At 39.0% G+C, this 26,762-nt stretch overlaps 1 protein-coding gene across 3 annotated transcripts in view; it reads right to left on the bottom strand.

Moving 5' to 3' along the window:
- ST7L (suppression of tumorigenicity 7 like) overlaps positions 1–26,762 on the bottom strand; it is an 87,158-nt gene that overhangs the window by 37,792 nt on the left and 22,604 nt on the right. For 2 of the 3 annotated variants that reach the window (XM_053591860.1, XM_053591859.1), the window contains exons 4-6: positions 23,191–23,245; positions 19,906–20,021; positions 11,140–11,218 (exon numbers count right to left, since the gene is read on the bottom strand). In XM_053591860.1, coding sequence (XP_053447835.1) covers positions 11,140–11,218; positions 19,906–20,021; positions 23,191–23,245 — 250 coding nt within the window. The remainder of the gene's footprint in view (positions 1–11,139; positions 11,219–19,905; positions 20,022–23,190; positions 23,246–26,762) is intronic. The other variant, XM_053591861.1, reaches the window with a different exon arrangement.

Consider the following 26,762-nt stretch of genomic DNA (forward strand, 5'->3'; position numbering starts at 1 on the left):
CATCCACGCCAACATCTCTGGTCTTGGGATTTTGTGATATGGGGTAATCTTAAGAGTTAGATGATATTTCAAAGTTGTTTTGATTTGCATTTCTCTGATGATTAAAGATTATGAGCATTTTTTCATATGTCTGTAGGCCGTGCACCTGTCTTCTTCAGAGAAGTTTCTCTTCAAGTCCCTTGCCCAGCCTGCGATGGGATCACTTGTTCTTTTCTTGCTTATATGTTTGAGTTCTTTGTGGATTCTGGTTATTAAACCTTTGTTGGAGACATAACCTGCAAATATCTTCTCCCATTCTTAGGGCTGTTTGCTTGCTTTACTTACTGTGTTCTTGGCTGTGCAGAAGCTTTTTAGTTTGATCAGGTCCCAGTAGTGTATTTTTGAAGCTGCTTCAATTGCCCGGGGGGGTCCTCCTCATAAAATACTCGCCCAGACCAATTTCTTCAAGGGTTTTCCCTACACTCTCTTCTAGTATTTTTATAGTCTCATGTCTTAAGTTTAAATCTTTAATCCAGTGAGAGGCTATCTTAGTTAATAGTGAAGGGTGTGGGTCCAGTTTCAGTCTTCTACAGGTTGCCAGCCGTTCACCCAGCACCATTTGTTAAATAGGGAATCTTTACCCCACTGAATGTTTTTAATTGGCTTCTCAAAGATCAAATAATGGTAAGTAGCTGGATTTGTCTCTTGGTTCTCTGTTCTGCTCCAGACATCTACTTCTCTGTTTTTGTGCCAGTACCATGCTGTTTTGATCACTATCGATTTATAGTATAGTCTGAGGTCTGGTAGCGTGCTTCCTGCTGCTTTGTTTTTATTTCTGAGTAATGTCTTGGCTATTCGAGGTTTTTTCTGATTCCATATAAAACGAAGTATTGTTTTTTCAAGATCTTTAAAGTATGACAGTGGAGCTTTAATAGGGATTGCATTAAAATTGTATATTGCTTTGGGTAGTATGGACATTTTAACAATGTTGATTCTTCCCAGCCATGAGCATGGTATGTTTTTCCATTTGTTAACATTTTCAGCTATTTCTTTTCTTAGAGTTTCATAATTCTCTTTATAGAGATCTTTCACGTCCTTTGTTAGATAAACTCCCAAATATTTCATCTTCTTTGGCACTACTGTAAATGGAATAGAGTCCTTAACTGTTTTTTCAGCTTGACTATTGTTGGTATACATAAAGGCTACCGATTTATGAATGTTGATTTTGTAACCTGAGACACTGCTGTATTCCTTGATCACTTCTAAGAGTTTTGTAGTAGAATGCCTGGTGTTTTCCAGATATACAATCATATCATCTGTGAAGAGCGAAAGTTTGATCTCTTCTGACCCTATATAGATCCCCTTGATTGCCTTTTCTTCCCTAATTGCAGTGGCTAAAACTTGCATTACAATGTTAAAGAGCAGTGGAGACCATGGGCAGCTTTGTCTGGTTTCTGGTCTGAGTGGAAATGATTTCAAATTAACTCCATTCAATATGATATTGGCTGTGGGTTTGCTGTAGATGGCCTCTATCAGTTTAAATGTCCCTTCTATTCCAATTTTCTTAAGTGTTCTGATCATGAAGGGATGCCGGATATTATCAAAAGCTTTTTCTGCATCAATTGAGAGAATCATATGGTCTTTGTTTTTTAATTTGTTTATGTGCTGAATTATACTTACAGACTTACATATACTGAATCAGCCTTGAGACCCTGGGAGAAAACCGACTTGGTCATGATGTATAATTTGTTTGACCTGTTGCTGAATTCTGTTAGTTAGAATCTTGCTGAATATTTTTGCATCTATATTCATTAGTAATACTGGACCATAATTTTCTGTTCTTATTGGGTCTTTTCCTGGTTTGGGGATCAGGGTGATGTTTGCTTCATAGAACGCGTTGGGTAGTCTTCCTTCTTTTTCTACATTTTGGAACAGGTTGAGTAATATAGATACTAATTCCTCTTTAAAGGTTTGGTAGAATTCTGATGTGAAGCAGTCTGGTCCTGGGCTTTCCTTTTTAGGGAGGTTTTGTATGGTTGATGCTATTTCAGAACTTGATATGGGCCTGTTCAACATTTCCACTTGATTCGGGCTAAGTCTTGGAAGGTGACGTGCTTCCAAGTATTGGTCAATTTCCTGCAGATTTTCATATTTCTGAGAATAAAGTTTCTTGTAATATTCATTAAAAATTTTTTGAATTTCTGAGGACTCTGTTATTTTGTCTTTCTTGTTTCTGATTGATGAGATTAGAGATTTTACTCTTTTTTTTCTAATTAGCTTAGCCAAAGGTTTATCTATTTTATTGACCTTTTCAAAAAACCAACTTTTTGATTTATTGATCTGTTGTATAATTCTTTTGTTTTCAATTTCATTTAATTCTGCTCTAATTTTGGTTATTTCTTTTCTTCTATTGGGTTTGGGGTTGGAATGTTCTTCCTTTTCCAGTTGCTTGAGATGTCCCATTAAGTTGTTAACTTCCTCTCTTTCCGTTCTCTTGAAGAAGGCTTGCAGTGCTATAAATTTCCCTGTTAGGACTGCCTTTGCGGTATCCCAGAGGTTCTGATAATTCATGTCTTCATTGTCATTTTGTTCCAAAAATTTGGCAATTTGCTTCTTAATCTCATCTCTGACCCAGCTATCATTCGGCACAAGGTTATTTAACTTCCATGTTTTTGTATGAGTATGCAGATCCATGATGTTACTGAGCTCAACTTTTATTCCATGGTGGTCCGAGAAAATGCAAGGAATAATTTCTATTCCTTTAAATTTACTGAGGTTAGACTTGTGACCTACGAGGTGATCAATTTTGGAGTATGTTCCATGGGCTGATGAGAAGTATGTATATTCAGTTTTGTTGGGATGAAATGTTCTGTCGATGTCTGCTAAATCCAAATGTTGGATGGTTAGGTTTAAATCTAAAATTTCTTTGCTCAGCTTCTTATTGGAGGATTGATCCAACACTGCCAAAGGAGTGTTAAAATCTCATGTTGGAGGAAATCAAGTTGCTCATGTCTGTTAAGAGTTTCTCTTATAAATTGAGGTGCATTCTGGTTGGGTGCATAGATATTAATAATTGAGATCTCATCATATCGAGTCTTACCCTTAACAAATATGAAGTGACCATTCTTGTCCTTCCTTACTTTTGTTGGTTTAAAGCCTATTGTATCTGCAAATAAAATTGCAACACCTGCTTTTTTCTGATTACCATTTGCCTGAAATATGGACGACCATCCTTTCACCCTGAGTCTGTATTTGTCTTTTAAGTTAAGATGTGACTCTTGTATGCAACAAGTATCTGGCCTGAGTTTTTGTATCCAGTCAGCTAACCTGTGCCTCTTTATAGGACAGTTTAAGACATTCACATTAATGGAGAATATTGATGAGTCTGGTAAAATTTTGGGTATCAAGTTTTTCTAAAGTCCTGTGGACATTTTTAATCCTTTCCCCACTGTGGAAGTTGGAATTTGATCAAGTTTCTGAGTGAGTTTACTTCTGTGGTAGAGGATTGGGCTGGTCATTATGAAGGATAGGTCTGAGAATATCCTGAAGAGCTAGTTTGGTTATGGCAAATTTCTTCAATGTATGAATGTCATTAAAGTATTTAATTTCTCCATCATAAATGAAACTCAGTTTAGCTGGATACAGGATCCGGGGTTGAAAGTTATTTTGCTTTAGGAGATTAAAAGTCGATGACTACCCTTTTCTGGCTTGAAAAGTTTCAGCAGAGAGATCTGTAGTCATTCTAATATTCTTCCCTTTGTAGGTAATGAATTTCTTACATCTGGCTGCTTTCAAAATTTTCTCCTTCATATTAACTTTAGTGAATTTAATTATGATATGCCTGGGGGGATGTCTTATTGGCATTGAGTCATGCTGGGGTTCTGAAACTGTCTGTTATCTGAATTTCAGAATCTCTTAGCATGTCTGGAAAATTCTCTTTCATAATTTCATGGAGAAGGGCCTCTGTGCCTAGCGAGGCCACTTCATCAGTTTCAGGGATTCCAATGAGGCCTTCTGTGAATTATCCCAGAGCTCTCTGAGAGAATGATCCGTTTTTGCTCTCCATTTCTCTTCCTCTTTGAGAGTTTGGGAGCATTCAAAGGCTTTGTCTTCAATGTCAGAAATCCTTTCTTCTGCTTGCTCCACTCTGTTACTGACAGATTCTACTGTAATTTTCAGATCTTTGAGGGCTGCAAATTCTTGCTTCAGTGTGTCAAAATCTTTGGTGGTTTTGTCTTTAAATTCATTAAATTCTTGAGACAACTTTTGAATTTCTCCTTGAATTTTTAATTCCGACTTTTGACTTGCTGCTCGAATTTCTAATTCCAAATTTTCCTCCATTCTATTAATCTTGTTTACAGTCCAAATTCTGAATTCGATTTCTGACATCTCAGCCACTGTTTATGAATGGGATCTTCAGTTACATCTGCCATATCTTTCCTTGGGGGGGTTGATCTATTCTGGTTATTCATGTTACCAGAGTTTTTCTGCTGATTCCACCCCATGATTGTTTTACACCATTTGATTTTTCCCCTGGAGCTTTGTTGAGGACCCGTACAGTGCTATGGCCTGAAAAACTGGGGACCTGTTTGGTGTGGTGGGGCTAAGTGGTTCTTTCTTGTTTTCAGCTGGTCTCTGTTCGACCCTAGTGAAACAGTTACTCTGGGTTGAAGTCTCAGCTGTGGAGAAATACCAGCAATTAAGTCACCCCGCCCTCCATAGGCAACAATTGGAAAAGGAAAATCAAACCTTCCTACAACCACACACCCAGGGCACCACCTGAATAGTCCTTGGGCAATTGGCTCAGTTCAAAAGGTCCAAATCAATTGTCTCAGTCAGCACCTGTCTCAGGTGGGAGAGTTTAAAAGGTCTCTGGCAACTGGATCGCAGAGGTCTGGTGACTACTCTGATATGGCTTGCTCCAGTGCTCCATGGAGTCAGGAGGACCCACCAAGCAAATAGATCAGTCTGGGAAGGTTGATGCCTCCTTCCCCACCTTGCACCTCTGTCACACTCAGTCACTGATAGTCCCACAGGGCTTTCACCCAGTTGCGTGTCATGAATAGATACTCCAGGGGTTTGCACCTGCCTGAATCACAAGGAAATCTATTTCTGCTCAGCCAGACCGCTGCGCTGTGCCTCTATCTAGCAGGGGGACATGAGGCCTGACAACCTCGGGTGCTTGATGAAAACTAGGGGGTGTTCACTCAGTTCCAGCCCCACCCAATTGATGTTACTGACAGAACAGAACAGAACAGAACAACTTTGTGGGAATTTGTTTCTGTCCCTGCTAAATTCCCCTGCAGAAGAGAAGCTGTTTTGAGTTCCCAGAGCCTGCGCCTCAGGCCTTGTCTTTGCTCCTGCAGGTTTGTATTCGGTTTCCTGTCAGTTCTAGCCTTCTGTCTTCCTTTGTCTATAGGCTGACGATCCCCTGAAGGCTGGGTGCGTCTTAGGCTCAGTAAAGCGGTCCTCTGGGTCAGCCCCACCCTGGGAACTTCCCAGCTCTGCGCCTGCCTTTCTAGTCCCCGCGCTCCACCCAGGCCGGTACTGCCTCAGGCAAACCCTTTACTCACGGGGCCTGCGTTTCCGTCCCAGGTCTGTTTCATGGTGGTTGCCACCTGGGTAGTTGCCCAGCCTCCTCTGGTTGCCCAGGGAGACAGGGGATGTGGCTTTGGAATATCCGGGAGTGAGCCCTATTGTTGCTAAAAGACAGCTGCTGCTCTGCGCCTCAGGGCACCGCCGCTCCGGTGTGGTTCCCTCTCAGCTGACCATCCTCTCCTCATTCCCATGCCCCAGAGTCAGCACTGACCAGCAGCTGCAGTTTAGGCCCTGTCCACACCCCTCGAGAAATCACCCAAGAAATCACCAAGTGGACTCCTGGGGGATAGGCCTCCAGACCTCAGAGTGAGAGTGGAGGGGAGTGCTGAGAGCTCAGAGTTGGAGGTAGAGAATATATACAGTTTTATACAGTTTTATACCTGGCGGGAGAACACCGTGGCACCCTAGTAGGGGAGGTAGGTCCAGTTTTAGAGGGTCTCTCCCGTGGAGTGTAGTGGGAGAACTCTGCTTGTTTGTTTGTGGGGCACTCTGAGCCATTCTCATGGGGGAGGGGACTCCCGTCAGCTTGGTGATGGATTTTGTACCTTTTGTTTGCATCCTTGGGGTCGCAGCTCGCCTCATCAGGGTTGATGTGCATTCTTCCACCTTCTCTCTTGGTGCAGCTCAAATCCACCCGGTTACTTGCTAAATTTCTGTCCTTTAACTCTCCTTCTGTATGGAAGCCTCTGTGGAAAGCTGGCTTCAGTCAGCCATCTTGTCTCCGCCCCTCAATTTAAGGTTTCTTATGCTATTGTAAAAGGAATTGTTTTCTTAATTTCCTTTTCAGATTTCTCATGGCAAGGGTATAGAAATACAACTGATTTTTATTTGGTCTTGTTTCTCACAACTTTGCCAATCTTCTTCATTAGCTCTGATAGTTTTTCGTAGATCAAAATTTTCTAAGATCATGCCATCTAGGAATGGACACAGTTTTACTTCTTAGTTTCCAATTTAGTTGCCATTTTCTTGCCTAATTACACTGGCTAGAACCTGCAGTACCATGTTAAATAGATGTAAAGTAAGCATAGACCTCTTCACCTTATTGGTGATCTTAGGGAGAAAACTTTCTTTCATCATTAAGTATGTAGTTAGCGATGGGTTTTTCATAGATGCTCTTGAGGAAATTTCCTCCCATTTCTAATTTTTAAAAATGCTTTAATTGGGGTGGCTCCTGTGGCTCAGTGAGTAGGGCGCCGGCCCCATATGCCAAGGGTGGCAGGTTCAAACCCAGCCCCAGCCAAACTGCAACAACAAAAAAAATAGCCGTGTGTTGTGGCGGGCGCCTGTAGTCCCAGCTGCTCGGGAGGCTGATGCAAGAGAATCACGTAAGCCCAAGAGTTAGAGGTTGCTGTGAGCTGTGTGACGCCACGGCACTCTACCTGAGGGCAGTACAGGGAGACTCTGTCTCTACAAAAAAAAAAAAAAAAAAAAAAATGCTTTAATTGGCCAGGCATGGTGGTTCACGCCTGTAATCCTAGCACACTGGGAGGCTGAGGGGTATGGATTGCTTCAGCTTGGAAGTTCAAGACCAGCCTGAGCCAGAGCAAAATCCCATCTCTGCTAAAAAAAGAAAAATTAGCCAGGTGTTCTGGCAGGAGCCTGTAGTCCCAGCTACTTGGGAGACTTAGGCAAGAGGATCTCTTGAGCCTAAGAATCTGAGGTTGCTGTAAGCTATGATGATGCCATGGCACTCAATCCCAGGGTGACAGTGTGAGATTCTGTCTCAAAAAAAGAATGTTTTCATCATACAATAATGTTGGATTTTGTAAAAAAATTTTCTGCATCAACTGACAAGTTCATGTGGTTCTTGTCCCTTGTTCTATTAGTTGTGTTATATTACATTAATAGATTTTCACAGATTTTTATCATGAAAAGGTGTTGAATTTTGTCAAAAGCTTCTTCTGTACCAGTTGAGATGATCATGTGGTTTGTTTCCTTCATTCTGTTAATGTGGTGTATTACCCTGATCAATTTTCATATGTTGAACGTCTTGTATCCCAGAATAAATCCCACTTGGCTAAGGTGTTTAACATTTTCAATATGCTAACTGGGCATGGTAGCTCATGCCTGTAATACTAGCCTTCCAGGAGGCCTAGGTGGGAGGATCACTTGAGGTCTGGAGTTTGAGACCAGCCTAAACAAAAGCAAGACCGCCATGTTTACTAAAAATAAAAGAATTGGCCAGGCATTGTGCCAGGTGCCTGTAATCCCAGCTACTCAGGAGTCTGAGGCAGAAGGATTACTTGAACCTGAGAATTTGAGCTTGCTGTGAGCTAAACTGCTGCCATGGCACTCTAGCCTGGGGCAACAGAGTAAGACCCCATCTCAAAAAAAAAAAAATAGTTGTTTTAAATCTTTGTCTATTAAGTTCAAAGATTAGGAAGATAGGCTTCCTTGAGGTAGTTTTTGTTAATTTCTTTTCTTTTTCTTCTGTGCATGAGCCATATTTTGTTTCTTTACATGCCTTGTAATTTTCTGTTGTAAACTAGAAATCCTTAATACTATATTCTGGCAACTCTAGAAATCAGATTATCTCTACTCCCTAGTATTCATTGTTGCTGTTTATTGTAATTTTTCAGTTTAGTGGCTTTTCTGAACAAATTTTATATATTCTATATTCTTTGTCACGTATGACCAGTGAAATCTGTGCTCTTTTAGCCTCCTGGGCAATTAGTGATTTGAGTGAGGTTTCTTTAAACACCTAGAACCCAAAACAAACAAAACACAAAAAGCAAAAGTCTTTGCAGATGGCCTCTGTGTGTGTGCTAGGGCACACCATAATAACGTTCAGTCAGGCAGTTTACAACTCTGCCTTAGCCTTCACTTCCTGCTTGTACAGAAGCTGAGCGTTAGTCAGATGTGAGAACATAAGGCCTTTTCAACTCTTTTCTGAGCATGTGCCCAGCTCTGGCAATGTGTAGGGACTTTGAAATTCCCAGAAAATTGAGGGAACTTTTCAAAGCCTTTATTCTCCAAAGTGTCTCAATACCCTAGCCTTTGCTCATAAGCTGTCTGGTTTGTCTATTGTTTGCCCTAGCTATTATTCCTTAACCCAGGCAGCAGCAGCTAATGCATTTGCCTTTCAATGTTTTCAACAAATGTGCTCCAGTGTAGTTATGTCAGTCCTGGGAGAGTTTTGAGTAAAACTGAAATAAAGGCTGGTCCTTCAGGGAATCATCAGACAGGTCAAAATAAACAACCACAGCTCCTGGAGGATAAGGTCCTTTCTGCTTCCTCTGGTTCTAGAAACCTATACCTGGAATGTGCACTATTTTCAAGACTACCACTGAGTTGGGGAGCAGGGAATGGGGCCACAGCAAATAAAACATCACAAACCTCTCTTAAAGTAATTTAAGTGTTTTTTTACCCCTTAATTAAGCATTCATGTTACTGTAAACTTTTGATTAGCTTCCAAGAGTTTTTTTTTTTTTTTAAACTGAGACAGAGTCTCACTTTATTGTGCTCGGTAGAGTGCTAACAGCATCACAGCTCACGGCAACCTCCAATTCTTGGGCTTAAGCAATTCTCTTGCCTCAGTCTCCCGAGTAGCTGCAACTACAGGTGCCTACCACAACGCCCAGCTATTTTTTTGTTTTTAGCAGGCCAGGGCTGGGTTAAAACCCACCAGCCCTGGTACATGTGGCTAGTGCCCTACCAACTGAGCTACAGGCGCCACCTAGCTCCCAGAGTTTTAATAAAGTTGATTCTGAAAGTTTTTGCCAGTTTGTTTGCCGCTTTTGGAATTCTCTGTCATTTTTGCTCCACCTTGGAAAAGTCTTCTTAATAAGAATAATGTGGCTCAGTGCCTGTGGCTCAAGTGGCTAAGGTACCAGACACATACACCTGAGCTGGCGGGTTCAAATCCAGCCCTGGCCTGCCAAACAACAATGATGGCTGCAACCAAAAACATAGCCAGGAGTTGTGGCAGGTGCCTGTAATCCCAGCTACTTGGGAGGCGGAGGCAAGAGAATTGCCTGAGCCCAGGAGTTGGAGGTTGCTGTGAGCTGTGATGCCACTGCACTCTACCCAGGCTCTGTCTCAAAAAAAAAGAAAAAAAAAGGCTCGAGGCTCTTTCTCAAAAGAAAGAATAATGTACCCATTGGAAGGGGAGTTTAAGGGATAACTCTAAATTCACATTATGCAGGACATATTCCTTGATATCCTTAACTAGGATCATATTTTTGCTCTTGGCATTTATTTAGTCTGTACTAGATTAATACTTATTCATTTGTCCCATTTAAATATTAAATTGAGGCTTGGTGACTGTAGCTCGAGGGGCTAAGGCACCGCCAAATACAGTGGAGCTGGCAGGTTTGAATCCAGCCTGGGCCCACTAAACAACAATGAGAACTAGAACCAAAAAATAGCTGGGGCTCGGCGCCTGTGGCTCAAGTGGCTAAGGTACCAGCCACATACACCTGAGCTGGCGGGTTCGAATCCAGCCCGGGCCTGCCAAACAACGACAACTGCAACCAAAAAAAAAAAAAAAAAAATAGCCGGGCATTGTGGCGGGTGCCTGTAGTCCCAGCTGCTTGGGAGGTAGAGGCAGAAGAATCGCTTGAGCCCAGGAGTTGGAAGTTGCTGTGAGCTGCAATGCCACAGCACTCTACCCAGGATGACAGCTTGAGGCTCTGTCTCAAAAAAAAAAAAGAAATAGCCAGGCGTTGTTCTCTTGCCTAGGAAGCTGAGGCAAGAGAATTGCTTGAGCCCAAGAGTTGGAGGTTGCTGTGAGCTGTGATGCCATAGCACTCTACCCAGGGCGATTGCTTGAGACTCTGTTTAAAAAATAATAATAATAATAAATAAATAAATAAATACTAAATTGACTTCTGATTTTACATTTTGCTTTTCTAAAACATGAAGTTCAGACATGCAAAGTGGCTCACACCTGCAATCCCAGCTACTAGGGAGGCTGAGGCAGGAGGCTCACTTGAACCCATGAGTTCAAGGCTGCAGTGAGTTATGACTGAGCTACTGCACTCCAGCCTGAGTAACAGAGCAACCCTGTCTTAAAAAAAGACATATGTATATATATATATGTGTATATATATACACACGCAAACACACACATATATATACAGACACACACACATATATATAAAGTTCAAAGAAGTATAAAAAATAAATATTAACATGAAAAAAGTAAAGTTGACAGAACTATGTTTCACTTATTTTGAATCCCTATCTTATGCCTTCAAGCTCATTAACAACTACCGTTCTCAAGACTGAATGAATGTTTTAAATGAATGGTTTAAATGAAAAACAAAATTAAAGCAGGTGGCATAAGTAATTTCAGACCCTTTCAACTATTATCATCACTCTCCATTGACATTCTCATTTTTAAAAGTATTTCTAACATAATTGCTATTCAAAAGCATATGTAACTTTATAATTTCAGAAGGAAAATGCAGATGTTGGTGAACACTGCATATTTCATTTCTAATATGCAAAAAGGAAAAGGAGATTGTTAAGACTCCAAATGTCTTAGGAACAGACAAAAGGAAAATCATTTGCCTGGGTTTCCTTCAAAACAAACATATTTTCCACATATTTAAAACTTACTCATTGTTTAACTCTAAAGCTTGATAGGCTGCTTTGATTCGAGCTGGAGGATTTCTTTCCCTCCATGCCTTCTGCATAACTGTAGGAAAAATATTTCAAAAAGTAGATGAGATGGTAAACAAATAATCTTATGCAAAATGTATAAAGAATGAGCTAGGGGAGTAAACGAAGCTTTAAATAACATGTTCTCAAACTTATGAAATAAGAAATTAGGTTACTATTTCACATTAACCTTATGAAAAATTTATTAAACTTGGAAACTTCACATTATATATATATTCTATATATATATATATATACATACATATATTCTTTTTCTGATTTATTCCAATAACAACATACAGGGTACTTAATTATATTATTATTATACCTGAACATTTATGTCTAAATGCTTGTTAGAACTGAGTTTAAATAATATCAGATTATAATCAATATGAAATATTTCAGTTCTACTTTTATCATTCTAAAAGGTTCATGGAACTGCTTAAAAAAAAATAAACAAAAAGCTTAAAAACAATGTCTTTGTCTAATCAATGATTTACTCTAGGAAGAATGTTTAGATTTGCATTTTGTATAAAAGGGACAAAAAAGATATTAATTTATTACAGAATATAGTATATCTTGGAAAATCTCAGCCTCTATCAGGATCCAACAAAAGCCTGAGTTAGGATTTCTCTAGAAAAATAATACTACTTTTGCTACCATTTACTATACAAAATGAAGATTTCACACTAAGTAAAAGTTTCTTGAAAATTAAACAAACAAACAATGTAGATTCAGAAAACTATCTGGCCAATTTCAACTTTGATAAGATAAATAGTGAATCTATGAGTGTTGCTTTTGGAACAAAACCCACAACTGTCCAGAAAGAACAATGTGGAAAATATTTGAGTTTTCCATTGGAAACAAAATATTAGTCTTGGCTTAGAAAAGGAGACAATATATTCCACTTGCATAATAAAACTACATTTCTCATATCAAACATGTCACCAGGTAGCTGACAGTCATTACTTCCTGAACTTGACAAATTGATGCAAGTCAGCACCCATCTGATACTGGCCAGTTAAAGAATATCTTTATGCTAAACACTAAAAAAAGCACATAGAAGTAAAGTATAATATTACACTTGTAATTTTTTAAACAATAATTGCAAGTCAAATTTTGACATTGATTCTTTATCATTTTAAATGGTTATTTAGTATTCTAGTATATTAAGTGTATATCATAATTTATTTAACCAATTCCCTTTTGACAAACAACTAAGTTATATCTAATTTTTTCCAATATAAAAACACTGATAAATAATCTTTCAGAACCTATCTGTGCATATCTGACCAAATATTTTCTTTTTAGAAGTAGAACAGTTGGTTAAAACGTATGCATCTTTTATAAATTTGGGGTATATACCCCCCAAACTCCTCTCAAGAAGACTGTATTAATTTATACTCTTTCAGGCAGTATAGGAGAGTAACTATTTCCTTGCTTCCTTAGAGTATCATCACTCTTTGCTAATTTAATATATGACAACTATCTCATTTTAATTTGTATTTTTTTTAATTTCTAGTGAGATCATCTAATACACTTCTAAGCATTTTTTTCTTCTGTTTTCAAATGCTCTACTAGCCTTGCAAGAGAATTCTTCACAACTGAACCAGCTCTATGCCTAAGGCAAAAGGAGGAATAAAGTAGAAGGAAAAAAAGTATATGTACAGTAGAACCTCTGTAATTGACTACCTCCCTACATTGACCACTTCCTTAAATTGAAAATTTAATTCAATTTTCTTTTTCCTAATTTTCTTTTTTTTTTTTTAAATTGACCTAATTTTCATAGATCAGACATGTACTACCTGTACATTATGACTACAGTGGGCCTAGTTCCTTATGTTGACCACCTCTAAATGTTGGTCAGTTTGTTACAATTCCTTGGGTGATCAACATACAGAGATTCTACTGTATTTTTTTTCTAAAATAAGGCTTAGGAATAATTAAAAGCAAAATGCTGATTCAATTATCTTCTTTAAGAGCTCTTGATATGTTTAAATTATAATTAAGACAAGCAATTAGCAATACACTATTTAATTTTTCAAGTTAAATAACATTACTAACAAGCACAAAAGAGACCAGCAGTTATCCCAAGGTCAGGGGTTACAAATATAAATGTCTACAGATACCAGGCATTAAAAACAAACAAGCGAACTAAAAGCACATTCCCTGTCTAAAGGGGTGAGCCATCATGCAGCTCTAGCTGATTGCTGCCAAGTGGAATTGCAAGTCCAGAATTGCCCTATTTTCAACTTTCAAAAAGTGTAAATTTGGATTTTAACATAAAATCTCCTGCTTTGTAAATGTTGAAAATGAAAACAAAGAATACCCAAATACTACTGGCTAGTCCATGTGAATGTGTTTGTTCTCTGCCCTAGATAAATCAATAGGATGAGAACAAAATCTACTAAATCACTACAAAATAGTGATTACTGATGACAATAAGAGAAATTTGCCATATCATAGTCCACATACATTTGTCTTTTTAAAATACAAGACTACTAATATAAATCATGACCTTTATGTGAGTGTCTGAAAAGATCAATATAGAACCAACAGTCCATTTCTGAATCATCATTCACAGATAAAGTCTGCCCTTGAGTTCTGTCTTTAGCTAGGTTATACACATTTCTAAAAGTACATGAAACTCTGCAATAGAATGCATGGTTTTAAGAAAATCCATTTCTATAGCCTCAGCTTCATATGATTCTTTCCTATAATTTACCTGAAGAATATTTCTCCAGGGCAGCGCCTATGGCTCAGTGGGTAGGGTGCTGGCCCCATATACCAAGGGTGGTGGTTCAAACCCGGCCCCGGCAAAACTGCAACAAAAAAATAGCCAGGTGTTCTGGCAGGTCCCAGCTACTCGGGAGGCTGAGGCAAGATAATTGCTTAAGCCCAGGAGGTGGAGGTTGCTGTGAGCTGTGACGCCATAGCACTCTACTGAGGGCAATAAAGTGAGAATCTGTCTCTAAAAAAAAACAAAAAAAGAAAAAAACCCAACACATTGTACCTCACAAATGCATAAATGTATTCATGATCTATGTGTGTATGACTTAATAAAAGGAAAAAAAAAAGAAAATTTCTCCAATTATGCTGGTTTCCTTTTCCTATTTAACCATAAACCCCACGCACCTACCTCCAAAGGTATGTTCTCTTCTCCTAGAATACAAAAGAAAGGCTTACTTTTTACCCATCCTTAATCTTTCCAAGGTGCACTGCCCTATAGTGTAAAAATCTCCAGGTGCCAGAGGAACCATTCAACATTTGAGCTTGGAGGCAGCCAATTTTAATCAAGACATATCAGGTATATTATAGCGATAGCGTGGGGAGGTGCTGATAACAATTTTTATCAGTTGCATTAGCACTCTTCCCCACTTAATATCAAAGAATGAATTTCTCCCAAGGGAAATCCCTTTACAGCAAGGCAAAGAGGACATTAGTAAGGAATAATAAAGGCAAAATTTTGGCCCACTGATTAACTCCAGGCAGAGTTCCAAAATCTTTCTATCTTTTATCTTAGAATCTGAATTCAGAAGACAGATGGTTGTCAAGGGGATGCATGGTAATATGTTTTTTGAACTGAAAAATGAAGTCAGACTTCTCTGTCAGCAAGTAAATCTGATTTGGTTGATAAACTGACAATGAAGACTCACCCAGTCATTAGATTATATGGAAGACATGTTCCAAAATTTAAAGAACTAAATACGTAGCTCTAAGGATATGACAATAATACAATTCAAATATAGCAAAACACTTAGAACCCTACGGTCAAATGAAATTTAAAATTAAAAAAAAAAATCACATAACCTTTTTTTTTTTTTTTTTTTTGAGCCAAGTTACACTGTTCCCCAAGCTGGAGTCTAGCTGATAGCAATCTCAAACTCCTGAGTTCAAGTGATCCTCTCGCTTTACCCTCCTGAGTAGCTGAAACTGTAGGCCCTTTCCACAATGCCCAGCTAATTTCTCCTATTTTCTTGTATGGGCTGGTTTCCAACTCTCACTCAATCGATCTTCCCACCTCAGCCTCCTACAGGCATGAGCCACCAGGCCCAGCATAAAAATTTTTATTCTGGAAAACTATGCAAGCATAAAATAATTATAATAAAATTATACAGTGGTGTAAAACAGACATGTGTTCAAGAAGAGAAAGAACTCACAAAAATTTACTAAAGTTAAAGAGCATCTGTTCATGAATTTTTCAATGGATAGTGGTGGACATTAATTATTTGATCCCATGACAAACACTGAAATATAGGGTATATTAGTTTTATTTTTAAATTACACAATACATAAACAATTATATTCTTTATTAGTTAACCTTATAAAGTCAACTTAAAAATATGTGAAAAGACACATCTACTTGATTCAATAAATTTTGTCGCTTCTAAAAAAAAAAAAAAAAAAGACACATCTTTTTCTAAAATTCTTTTTTTTTTTTTTTTAGTTTATTTTTTTATTTTATTTTAGTTTTTGACCGGGGCTGGGCTTGAACCCACCACCTCCAGCATATGAGGCTGGCGCCTACTCCTCTGAGCCACAGGTGCCGCCCCTAAAATTCTTTTAGTAGATATTCAAACAAAAATGTTTTAGCGGATAGCCATGGTTGCTATTTGAAAAGCCTGCCAGTGTTTGCAGTTCTATGAAACAGAAGGAAGCAAGGCCTAATTTCCAGAATCACTTCAATCCTTAAAGTTGACATATAATGCTGATTTTATACTGCTGTTATTTCTGCATCACCTACATTTTTGCCACTAATATAAACATTAAGCATATAAACATAAAGCAGTTCTTTTTTCTCCTCTATTTGCAATTAAAACATTTTATGTAACCATACCAAAGATTCTTGGGTTTCTTGTTACCACTCACCCTTAACATATTTAATCCAGCAAATATATGACAATAAACTAGTTTCCATGGTGGGAAACTAGCTATTTTTCAGACCTTTATTGGCAACTTTCTTCTGCCTATCAATGTGGTAGATAGAAATATTGACAGTATAGTGTTTAACAGATAGAATTGAGTTTGAAACCAAACTTTATCATTTATTAGCTATGTGTCTCAATGGGTATTACCTGATCTCCCTTTGCCTCAGTTCCTTTATTTTCAAAATAGGGCTGATAAAAGCACCATCTCATAAAGTGGATTAAATTAGCACATTTCTTTTTTTGAGGGGAGGGGACAGGGTCTCAAGCTTTCACCCTAGGCAGAGTGCTATGGCATCATAGCACACACCAACCTCCAATTCTTGGGCTCAAGTGATCCTGTCGCCTTAGTTTTTCTACTTTTAGTAGAGACGGGATCTCGCTTTTGCTCAGGCTGGTCTCAAACTCCTGAGCTCACTCAATCCACCCGCCTCAGCCTCCTAGAGTGCTAGGATTATAGGCATGAGCCACTGTGCCTGGCCTTAAATTAGCACATTCCTATAAATTTCTTAGAGCAGTGACAGGTTCATAGTTATATGCTATACAAATTTTAGTGAAATTGTTTAAGACATCTGTGACACCGTGGCCTTTCATTCATTCATACTTACATCAAAGAATAAAATTTTTTTCTTTTTTTGGAGACAGAGCCTCAAGCTGTCACCCTGGGTAGAGTGCTGTTGCATCACAGCTCACAGCAACCTCTAATTCCTGGGCTCAAGCAAGTCTCCTGCCTCCGCCTCTCAAGTAGCTGGGACTACAGGCGCCCACTACAATGTCTGGCTATTTTTTGGTTGCAGCCATCATTGTTGTTTGGGGGGCCCAGGCTGGATTTGAACCCACCAGCTCGGGTGTATGTGGCTAGCGCCTTAGCCGCTTGAGCCACAGGCGCTGAGCCTAAATTCTTTTTTCTGACACAGGGTTTCACTCTGTTGCCTAGGCTAAGGTACAGTGGCATTATTGTAGTTCACTATAACCTCAAATTTTTTTGTAGTTTTTTTGGCCGGGGCTGGGTTTGAACCTGCCACCTCTGGCATATGGGGCCGGTGCCCTACTCCGCTGAGCTACAGGTGCTGCCCTGACAGCTAAGTTTTTTACTTTTTGTAGAGAAAGGGTCTGTCTCCTTATGTTGACCAGGCTGGTTTTCAACTCCTGGGCTCAAGTGATTCTACTGCCTTGGCCTCCCAAAGTGCTAAGATTACAGGCATGAGCCACTGTGCCTGGCCAAAGAATAAATACTAATATTTAAAGTATGACAGGCAATGTGGTAGATGATAGGGATTCAAAAATAAAGAGAATACGTCCCTTCTCTCTAAAGTTCATACCCAGTTAGGAGAGACAAACATGAAAACAGTGTGGTAACATTATTAAATATTTATGGTTAAATTAAGTAAAATAATTTCAGAGGTTTGAACTAAGTACTATTGAAAAGAGTTTAATTCTGATTGGAAATTCCAAAGAAGGCTTCCTAAAGAGTCTGACTTTTAATTTGGATTTTTTTTAAAGATAAAGTCTTACCCTTTGGCCCACCCTGGAATGCAGTGGTGTAATCATGACTCACTGTAGCCTAGATCTCCGGCTTAAGTGAACCTCCTGTCTGAGCCTCCTAAATAGCTGGGATTACAACATACCTGGATAATTTTTTAAGACTTTTTTGTAGATCACACCTATAATCCTAGCACTCCAGGAGGCTGAGGCGGGTGGATTGCCTGAGCTCAGGAGTTCAAAACCAGCCTGAGCAAGAGGGAGCCCCCATCTCAAAAACATACCCAGGTATTGTGGCAGGCACCTGTAGTTCCAGGGAAGCTGAGGCAAGATGATCACTTGAGCCCAAGAGTTTGAGGTTGTTGTGAGCTATGATGCCATGGCACTCGACCCAGGGTGACAATGTGAGACTCTGTCTCAAAAAAATAAATAAGGGTGGTGCCTGTGGCTCAGTGGGTAGGGCACCGGCCCCATATACTGAGGGTTGCAGGTTCGAACCTAGCCCCAGCCAAACTGCAACAAAAAATAGCCAGGTGTTGTGGCAGGTGCCTATAATCCCAGCTACTTGGGAGGCTGAGGCAAGAGAATTGCCTAAGCCCAGGAGTTGGAGGTTGCTGTGAGGTGTGATGCCTCGGCACTCTACCGAGGGTGACAAAATAAGACTGTCTCTAAAAATAAATAAATAAATAAATAAATAAAGGTACCAGCCACATACACCAGGTATGGTGGGTTCAAGCCTGGCCCAGCCTTGCTAAACAACAATGACAACTGCAACCAAAAAATAGCCAGGTGTTGCGGCAGGCACCTGCAGTCTCAGCTACTTGAGAGGCTGAGGCAAGAGAATTGCCTAAGCCCAGGAGTTGGAGGTTGCTGTGAGCTGTGACGCCACAGCACTCTACTGAGGGTGAAATAGTGACACTCTGTCTCAAAAAATAAAAATAATAAAAAAAATAAATAAATAAATAATTTTTTTTTAAAGATGGGGGTCTCACTATGTTGCCCAAGCTGGTCTCAAATTCCTGGCCTCCTAAAATGCTAGTATTACAGGCATGAATCATCATACCTGGCCCTAATTTGAATATTAAAAGATTAAAAGTAACTCATCATATAGGTAAGGTGGGTGAGGGCGTTCAAAGTAGAGAAAAAGCTGTGCTAAAGATCCCTATCTTTAAGGCATACACTTAAGAGTCTTAAGTGAAGACTCTCAAGTCTTGACAAGAACTTAGAACTAAACATAAAAATAAATATTAATATTTATAGTATGCTGAGCAATGTGGTAGGTGATAGAGATTTCTATGATCTTCTGCCATTTTATATGCATCTCTAACTTATGACTGAAACATAATAACCCCATTTTTCTTTACATATACCATTCCCCAATGCTTATATAGTATATTGTTTTCCTTTATGTATAACTGCAAGTGTTCATTTTCCAAACCAAAACAAGGTACATTATTTTCTGCAAAAGTCACATAGCTGTAGTTGATCTGAAAAGCTTTCCAAGTAATAATAGAAGCATGAAATATTTTAAATTCTTTAAAAGAAGGAAAGAGAGTAAGGCCTGGTGTGGTGGCTCAGGTCTGTAATCCTAGCACTCTGGGAGGCTGAGGCAAGTGGATTGCCAGAGCTCAGGAGCTCGAGACAAGCCTGAGCAAGAGGAAGACCCTGGCTCTAAAAATAGCTGGGAGTTATGACAGGTGACTGTAGTCCCATATACTTGGGAGGCTGAGGCAAGAGGATGGGTTGGGCCCAAGAGTTTGAGGCTGCTATGAGCTATGATGCCACAACACTCTACCAGGGGTGACAAAGTAAGATTCTGTCTCAGAAAAAAGAAGAAGGAAAGATAATATATCAACCTAGTTTATAATCATAATTCATTTTAATTTAATCTGAGATTCTTATCAATAATGCAAACAAGGCCGGGTGCAGTGCCTCATGCCTGTAATCCTAGCACTCTTGGAGGCGGAGGTGGGATCCCTTGAGCTGAAGAGTTCTAGACCAGCCTGAGAAAAGACCCTGTCTCTACTAAAAATAGAAAAATTAGCTGGGTGTTCTAACAGGTGCCTGTAGTCCCAGCTTATCTTGAGGCTGAAGAAGAATTGCTTAAGCCCAGGGGTTTGAGGTTGCTGTGACCTAGGCAGACACCAACTCACTCTAGCCTGGGAAAGAGTGAGATTTTATCTCAAAAAAAAAAAAAAAAGAAAAAGGAAAGAAATACAAACAGCTCTAACCCAAATAACTCTGTAAATACAATAAATACCTCTATAAAACAATTTTCCTGATCACTGTTTATATCATGAGCAGATAGGACACATACCTGTGTCTGAAGGACGTAAAAAGTCTGTGTCACAGGTGAAAAAGGTCTGATGGTCCTGAGCTGACAAATTCATGTCATAGTACGTAAGTGGTTCTTTACCAGTCACCCAAGTGTATCTTTACCAAAAAAATTTAAATTGAACATTAGAGGACATATCTGCTACAGTAGACACTCTTTAAATTTTAAAAAAGATATTGCCACAAATTCTATCTTAAGATATCTCAAAACAAAAGAGATAACATGCACAAATACTTAAGAGTATGATAATAAAACATCAAAAAACAAATAGGAAAAGACTATTCAATAAACAGTGCTTTGACAGTTGAATTTGAAGGGATAACAATTTTAGTTAGATATAGTATATTAACTATACTTAAATATATTTTCACCTCTCCAAACCCACAATAAATTAACAGCAAGTTAATAAATACATTTTACCATGTCACATCTCATTAGTAATTAACAAATAGCAAATTAAAATAAGTTCTCCTTTATGCCTATCCAATGGGCAAAGATAATGTTATGAAGGGTGAAGTGGGACATGCACACACATACTACCGGTATAAATGTAAATGGTATCCACATTTCTTTTTCCAGAAATCAATTAGGTAATATCTATGAAGAGTCTTAAAAGCAGTCACAGTGAGCTGAGGGATGAATACATGAATCCTACTATCCTATTCTCCCTACTTTTATTTTTGAACTTTCCATAGTAAGAATTTTTTTAAATATTAAAGGAAAGAAAAAAAACCTATTCATACTCTTTGATCCCAGTGATACAAATCATCTCTAAGGAAATAATCATAGATGTGGCTAAATATTTATGTATAAAGATATCCCTCTAGTGTAAATGTTAATAGAGACATAATAATCATTTTTAAGGATTTCAGATTAATATGAGGGTACAAAGCATGAGGTTATATAATTTACACGAGAAAAGTTACAGTCAGAGTTATAGCTGTGTCCTACACCCGTGCATTGTACTCTACACTCACGTATTGTGCCCACTGGGTGGGAAGCTACTGAATCCTTTCCTTCCCTCCTCCCTCCTTGAATTTAATTGAGATTTTCTCTTCTGTAGGTCTGTGTTTCAAATTGGTATTGAGTGCAGGGACATAATAATCTTAAGTGACCAAGATAAAGGTGTTGCAGGTAAAGTATGATATCTCTATATAATAGAAAATATGCAACTGTTAAAAATTGTGTTTTTTTTGTCTCAGTGCCTATACCTCAAGCAGTTAGAGGGCCAGCCACATACACCGGAGCTCGCAGGTTCAAATCCAGCCCAGGCCTGCCAAACAACAATGACAACTACAACCAAAAAAAAATAGTCACGTATTGTGGTAGACGCCTGCAATCCCAGTTACTTGGGAAGCTGAGGCAAGAGAATTGCTTAAGCCCAAGAGTTGGAGGTTGCTGTGCGCTATGATGCCACGGCACTCTACCCAGGTGACAGCTTGAGACCAAAAAAAAAAAAAAAATCATGTTCTTCAAGAAATTCATGTTTTTAAGAAATTTTATGGGAAATTCACATATTATTATGTTTAAAAAATAGGAGGATATAAAACTATACATACATTATAATGTTTGAGTTTTGTTTCCATACATGCATATAGAAGAGAAAAACTACATGGAAATACTCTAAAATACTAACAGCAGTTATCATCACCTGAACAAAATAATTTTTACTTTCCTTTTTATATACCTCTGTACTTTTCAATTTTCTACAATAAATACGCATGTTTTATAATCAGAAAAAATTAGCATTTTAAAAACACATTATAAGTGTTCTTTACATATATTATCAAAAATTTTTAATTATTTAACTGTAAAAATTGCCTTATAAAGTCTTTGGCTATTTTATGAGAAATTATCATGAGGGGAAAAAAACCTGAAATCTTTCATTTATCAAAGTTTTGCTATGTATTCTAAGATTCAAAAAATGTAGGGGCCAGGCACGGTGGCTCACACCTATAATCCCAGCACTTGGAAGGCTGAGGTGGGTGGATCGCCTAAGCTCACAGTTTCGAAACCAGCCTGATCCAGAGTGAGACCCCCGTTTCTAAAAATAGCCAGGCATTGTGGTGGGCGCCTGTAGTCCCAGCTACTTAGGAGGCTGAGGCAAGAGAATCGCTTAAGCCCAGGAGTTTGAGGTTACTGTAAGCTATGATTCCATGGGCACTCTACTAAGGGTGACAAAGTGAGACTATCTCAAAAAAACAAAAAAACAAAAAAGAGTCAAAAAATGTAATAATCAACATTATCCCCCAAATGATTTAAAGCCATTAAAAATATATGTACAATATCAATAACCTAAATTAGAAGTAAATAAAAAAGATTCAGGGAAAGAAAAATAACTATTGGGACACAAACATGGCTAACATCTGAGTGAAGTTAACATATGAAATACATACCAAAGAGTTTTATACACTTTCTAAGGGTTGGCTACAATATGACTTTAAACTTTCTAGAACCACACAATGGCTTATCAATACAACTTAAGACTTTTACATAAAGACAAACTAATCATTCAAAGGAAATGTATTCTTAACATTAAGCAATTTCTCTTTAAAGGTCTTCATGAAGTGAATACTGTATAATATAACAGTATTATACAGGAATAGCCTCAATAACTTCGATTAAACACACTAAGAAGTTCAAGGACCTCTCTCTCTTTTTTTTTTTTTTTGCAGTTTTGGCCAGGGCTGGGTTTGAACCCGCGACCTCTGGTATATGGGGCTGGCGCCCTACTCCTTGAGCCACAGGCACCACCCAAGGACCTGTCTCTTATAGAATCTTTTAACATAGGCTCCATGGCATCTTTCATAAAGGCCTAACTTTCCACTGGTGCGGTAGTTCACACCTGTAATCCTAGCACTCTGGGAGGCTGAGGTAGGATTGCTTGAGTTCAGAAGTTTGATACCAGTGTGAACAAGAGTTAGACATTAGCATGAGCAAGAGTGAGACCCCAGCTCTACTAAAAAACAGAAAAAAGTTAGCTGGGTGTTTTAACAGGTGCCTGTAGTCCCAGGTACTGGAGAAGCTGAGGCATGAGGATCACTTGAGCCCAAGAGTTTGAGGTTGCTGAGAGCTGTGATGATGCCACGGCACTCCACCCAAGGTGACAGAGTGAGACTCTGTCTCAAAAACAAACAAAAAAATCACTTTAACTTATTATATATCAGTACCTTTAACTAGAAAAGCTGTGATGTATTTATAACAATAAATGTTTCATAATGTGTTAACCCTTAGACCAAAGTCATACTCAAAGCAAAATCTAATTACCTCCTATATTCTGCTCCTCTGAAAAGGTTTAGGGGGTTTCTCCATACTTTGCATTCTGAAAAATAAGGAAGGAAAAAGAAAAAAAATGAAATCGTTTAATCAAATGCAGTTAAATCTTCATTTAACCAACACTCACTGTCTACCTACTGAATGCTAAGCATGGTGGTAGCCACAGAGTTACAAAGATGAATAAGACATGCCAAGTTAGAGAAACAGAGTTAACTAAGTCATTCCCTTATTTCTGTCTCCATAGCATTTGGTTCATACTTCAATATAATATGGTATGTATTTAACATTTTACAGAGTCATTATCTGTCCTTTAAAATGTGGTCTTTCAAAACTCTGTTCATTTTTATATTCCTGGAGCCTAGCACAGCATCTAGAACTGAACTTGTTTAATTGAATTAAATATAGCATGAGCGTTAGTCATGTAAACAATGGCCTAAGCTGTGATAAATGCTATAGTAGAGACATGTTTTGCTCTAGAAGAAAAAAGAAAGTTATTAATTTTGCTCTAGGGAAATCAGGGAAGGTTTTAGAAAGGATGTGACACTGAACTGGCATTCAATCACTGTAAAAGATAAGTAGAAGGTTGCCAGATAAAGGACATTACAAGCAGAAGAAGTATAAAACCACACAGCATTGGAAAAAAAAAATCATTTTACCATAAGGACATTTGCACTTGGATGTTTATAGCAGCTTGATTCACAATTGCAAAGATGTAGAAACAGCACAAGTCCCCATCAACCCATAAATGGATTAATAAATTGGCATATGTATACCTAGAATACTATTCAGCCATATAGAAAGATGGAGACTTGGGTAGCGCCTGTGGCTCAGTGAGTAGGGCATCGGCCCCATATATGGAGGGTGGCAGGTTCAAACCCAGCCTCAGCCAAACTGCAAGAAAAAAAAAATAGCTGGGCATTGTGGTGGGTGCCTATAGTCCCAGCTACTCGGAAGGCTGAGACAAGAGAATTAACTAAGCCCAAGAGCTGGAGGTTGCTGTGAGCTGTGAGGCCATAGCACTCTACTGAGGGTAACAAAGTGAGACTCTGTCTCTAAAAAAAAAAAGAAAAAAAGAAAGATGGAGACTTTACATCTTTTATATTTACCTGGAAGGATTTGGAGAACATCCTCCTAAGAAAAGTATCACAAGAATGGAAAAACAAATATCCAATGTACTCAATATGAAACTAGTAGATGAGCAACTACACAGCCATAAGAGAAAAACACATTTAAATTCAAAAACGGAGGAAGAAGAGGGGAGGCGAGTGGTGGGGACTTGATAAGCTCTCACCTATTGGGTATAATGTAGGGGTATATGGCATGCCTTCTGGGTGAAGGGCTCAACTACAACTTGGACTTTCCTAACGAACACAAACAATTTAACCTAATCATACCCTTATATTAATCTGAAATAAAAAATAAATTTTAAAAACCCACACAACATGGCTAGGCTAGATAGAATACAGGATAAGGGGTGGGAGACAGAGCTATCTTCTGACCTATAAATGAGGTTAGAAAATAGACTGGGGGAAACTGATGAAGGAGCTTATATATCATACTAAGGAGTTTAACTATTATCCATAGTCATTAAACTTTATCAAGAGAAAAATAAACATCAGATCTTTGCTTACATCAGCAGTTCAGAAAAGTCTGATTCATATACCTGCAAAGTAACAATTAATTTCATAATAAATTGTAAGAAATTATTTGCCTTTTTGCTATGTTGACTTAACCTCAGTTGTATGACCCTAAGTGAAGGGCTTCTTTAAATTTTGTACCCTCCTATCAGTGACTGGATGTGAAGTGGTGCAAGGTGGGGAAGGAGGCAGCAACCTTCCCAGACTGATTTATTGGCTGGGTGGCTTCTCCTGACTCCACGCAGCACTGGAGCAAGCCACACCAGAGTAGTCACCAGACCCCTGTGATTCAGTTCCCAGAGACCTCTTAAACTCTCTCACCCGAGACAGGTGCAGACGCAGACAATTGATTTGGACCTTTTTGAACTGAACCAATCACCTGAAGACAAATCAGGTGGTGCCCTGGGTGCACGGTGAAGGTTTGATTTTTCTTCTCCAATTGTTTGCCGGTGGGGGGCGGGGTGACTTAATTGCTGATATTTCTCCACAGCTGAGACTTCAATCCAAAGTATCTGTTTCACTAGGGTGGAAACAAGACAGAACCACTTAGCCCCACCATACCAGACAGGGCCCCAGTTTCTCAGGCCACAACACTGTACGGGCCCTCGACAAAGCTCCAGGGGAAAAAATCAGAGGGAGTAAAACAACCATGGGGTGGAATCAGCGGAAAAACTCTGGTAACGTGAATAACCAGAATAGATCAACCCCCACAAGGAAAGATATGGCAGATGCAATTGAAGATCCCATTCATAAACAACTGGCTGAGATGTCAGAAATCGAATTCAGAATTTGGATTGCAGACAAGATTAACAAAGTGGAATTAGGAATTCGAGGAGAAATTCAAAAGCTGTCTCAAGAATTTAACAAATTTAAAGACAAAACCACCAAAGACTTAGACACACTGAAGCAAGAATTTGCAGCCCTCAAAGATATGAAAAATACAGTAGAATCCCTTAGCAACAGAATGGAGCAAGCAGAAGAAAGGATTTCTGACATCGAAGATAAAACCTTTGAATGCACCCAAACTCTCAAAGAGGAAGAGAAATGGAGAGCAAAAACAGATCACTCTCTCCGAGAGCTCTGGGATAATTCGAAGAAGGCAAATATCCGAATCATAGGGGTTCCAGAAACAGATGAAGTGGCCTCGCTGGGCACAGAGGCCCTTCTGCATGAAATGATGAAAGAGGGGCGGCGCCTGTGGCTCAGTGAGTAGGGCGCCGGCCCCATATGCCGAGGGTGGTGGGTTCAAACCCAGCCCTGGCCAAACTGCAACAAAAAAATAGCCGGGCATTGTGGCGGGCGCCTGTAGTCCCAGCTACTCGGGAGGCTGAGGCAGGAGAATCACATAAGCCCAAGAGTTAGAGGTTGCTGTGAGCTGTGTGACCGCCACGGCACTCTACCCGAGGGCAGTACAGTGAGACTCTGTCTCTACAAAAAAAAAAAAAGAAATGATGAAAGAGAATTTTCCAGACATGCCTAGAGATTCTGAAATTCAGATAGCAGACAGCTTCAGAACCCCAGCACGACTCAACCCCAATAAGACATCCCCCAGGCATATCATAATTAACTTCACTAAAGTTAATATGAAGGAGAAAATCCTCAAAGCTGCCAGGAGAAAGAAAACCATTACCTTCAAAGGGAAGAATATTAGAATGACTGCAGATCTCTCTGCTGAAACTTTTCAAGCCAGAAGAGGGTGGTCACCGACTTTTAATCTCATAAAGCAAAATAACTTTCAACCCCGGATCTTGTATCCAGCTAAACTGAGTTTCATTTATGATGGAGAAATTAAATACTTTAATGACATTCATATGTTGAAGAAATTTGCCATAACCAAACCAGCTCCTCAGGATATTCTCAGACCTATCCTCCATAATGACAAATCCAACCCTATACCACAAAAGTAAACTCACTCAGAAACTTCGG

The sequence above is a fragment of the Nycticebus coucang genome, chromosome 5 (assembly GCF_027406575.1).
Source record: "Nycticebus coucang isolate mNycCou1 chromosome 5, mNycCou1.pri, whole genome shotgun sequence".
NCBI classification, from domain to species: domain Eukaryota; kingdom Metazoa; phylum Chordata; class Mammalia; order Primates; family Lorisidae; genus Nycticebus; species Nycticebus coucang.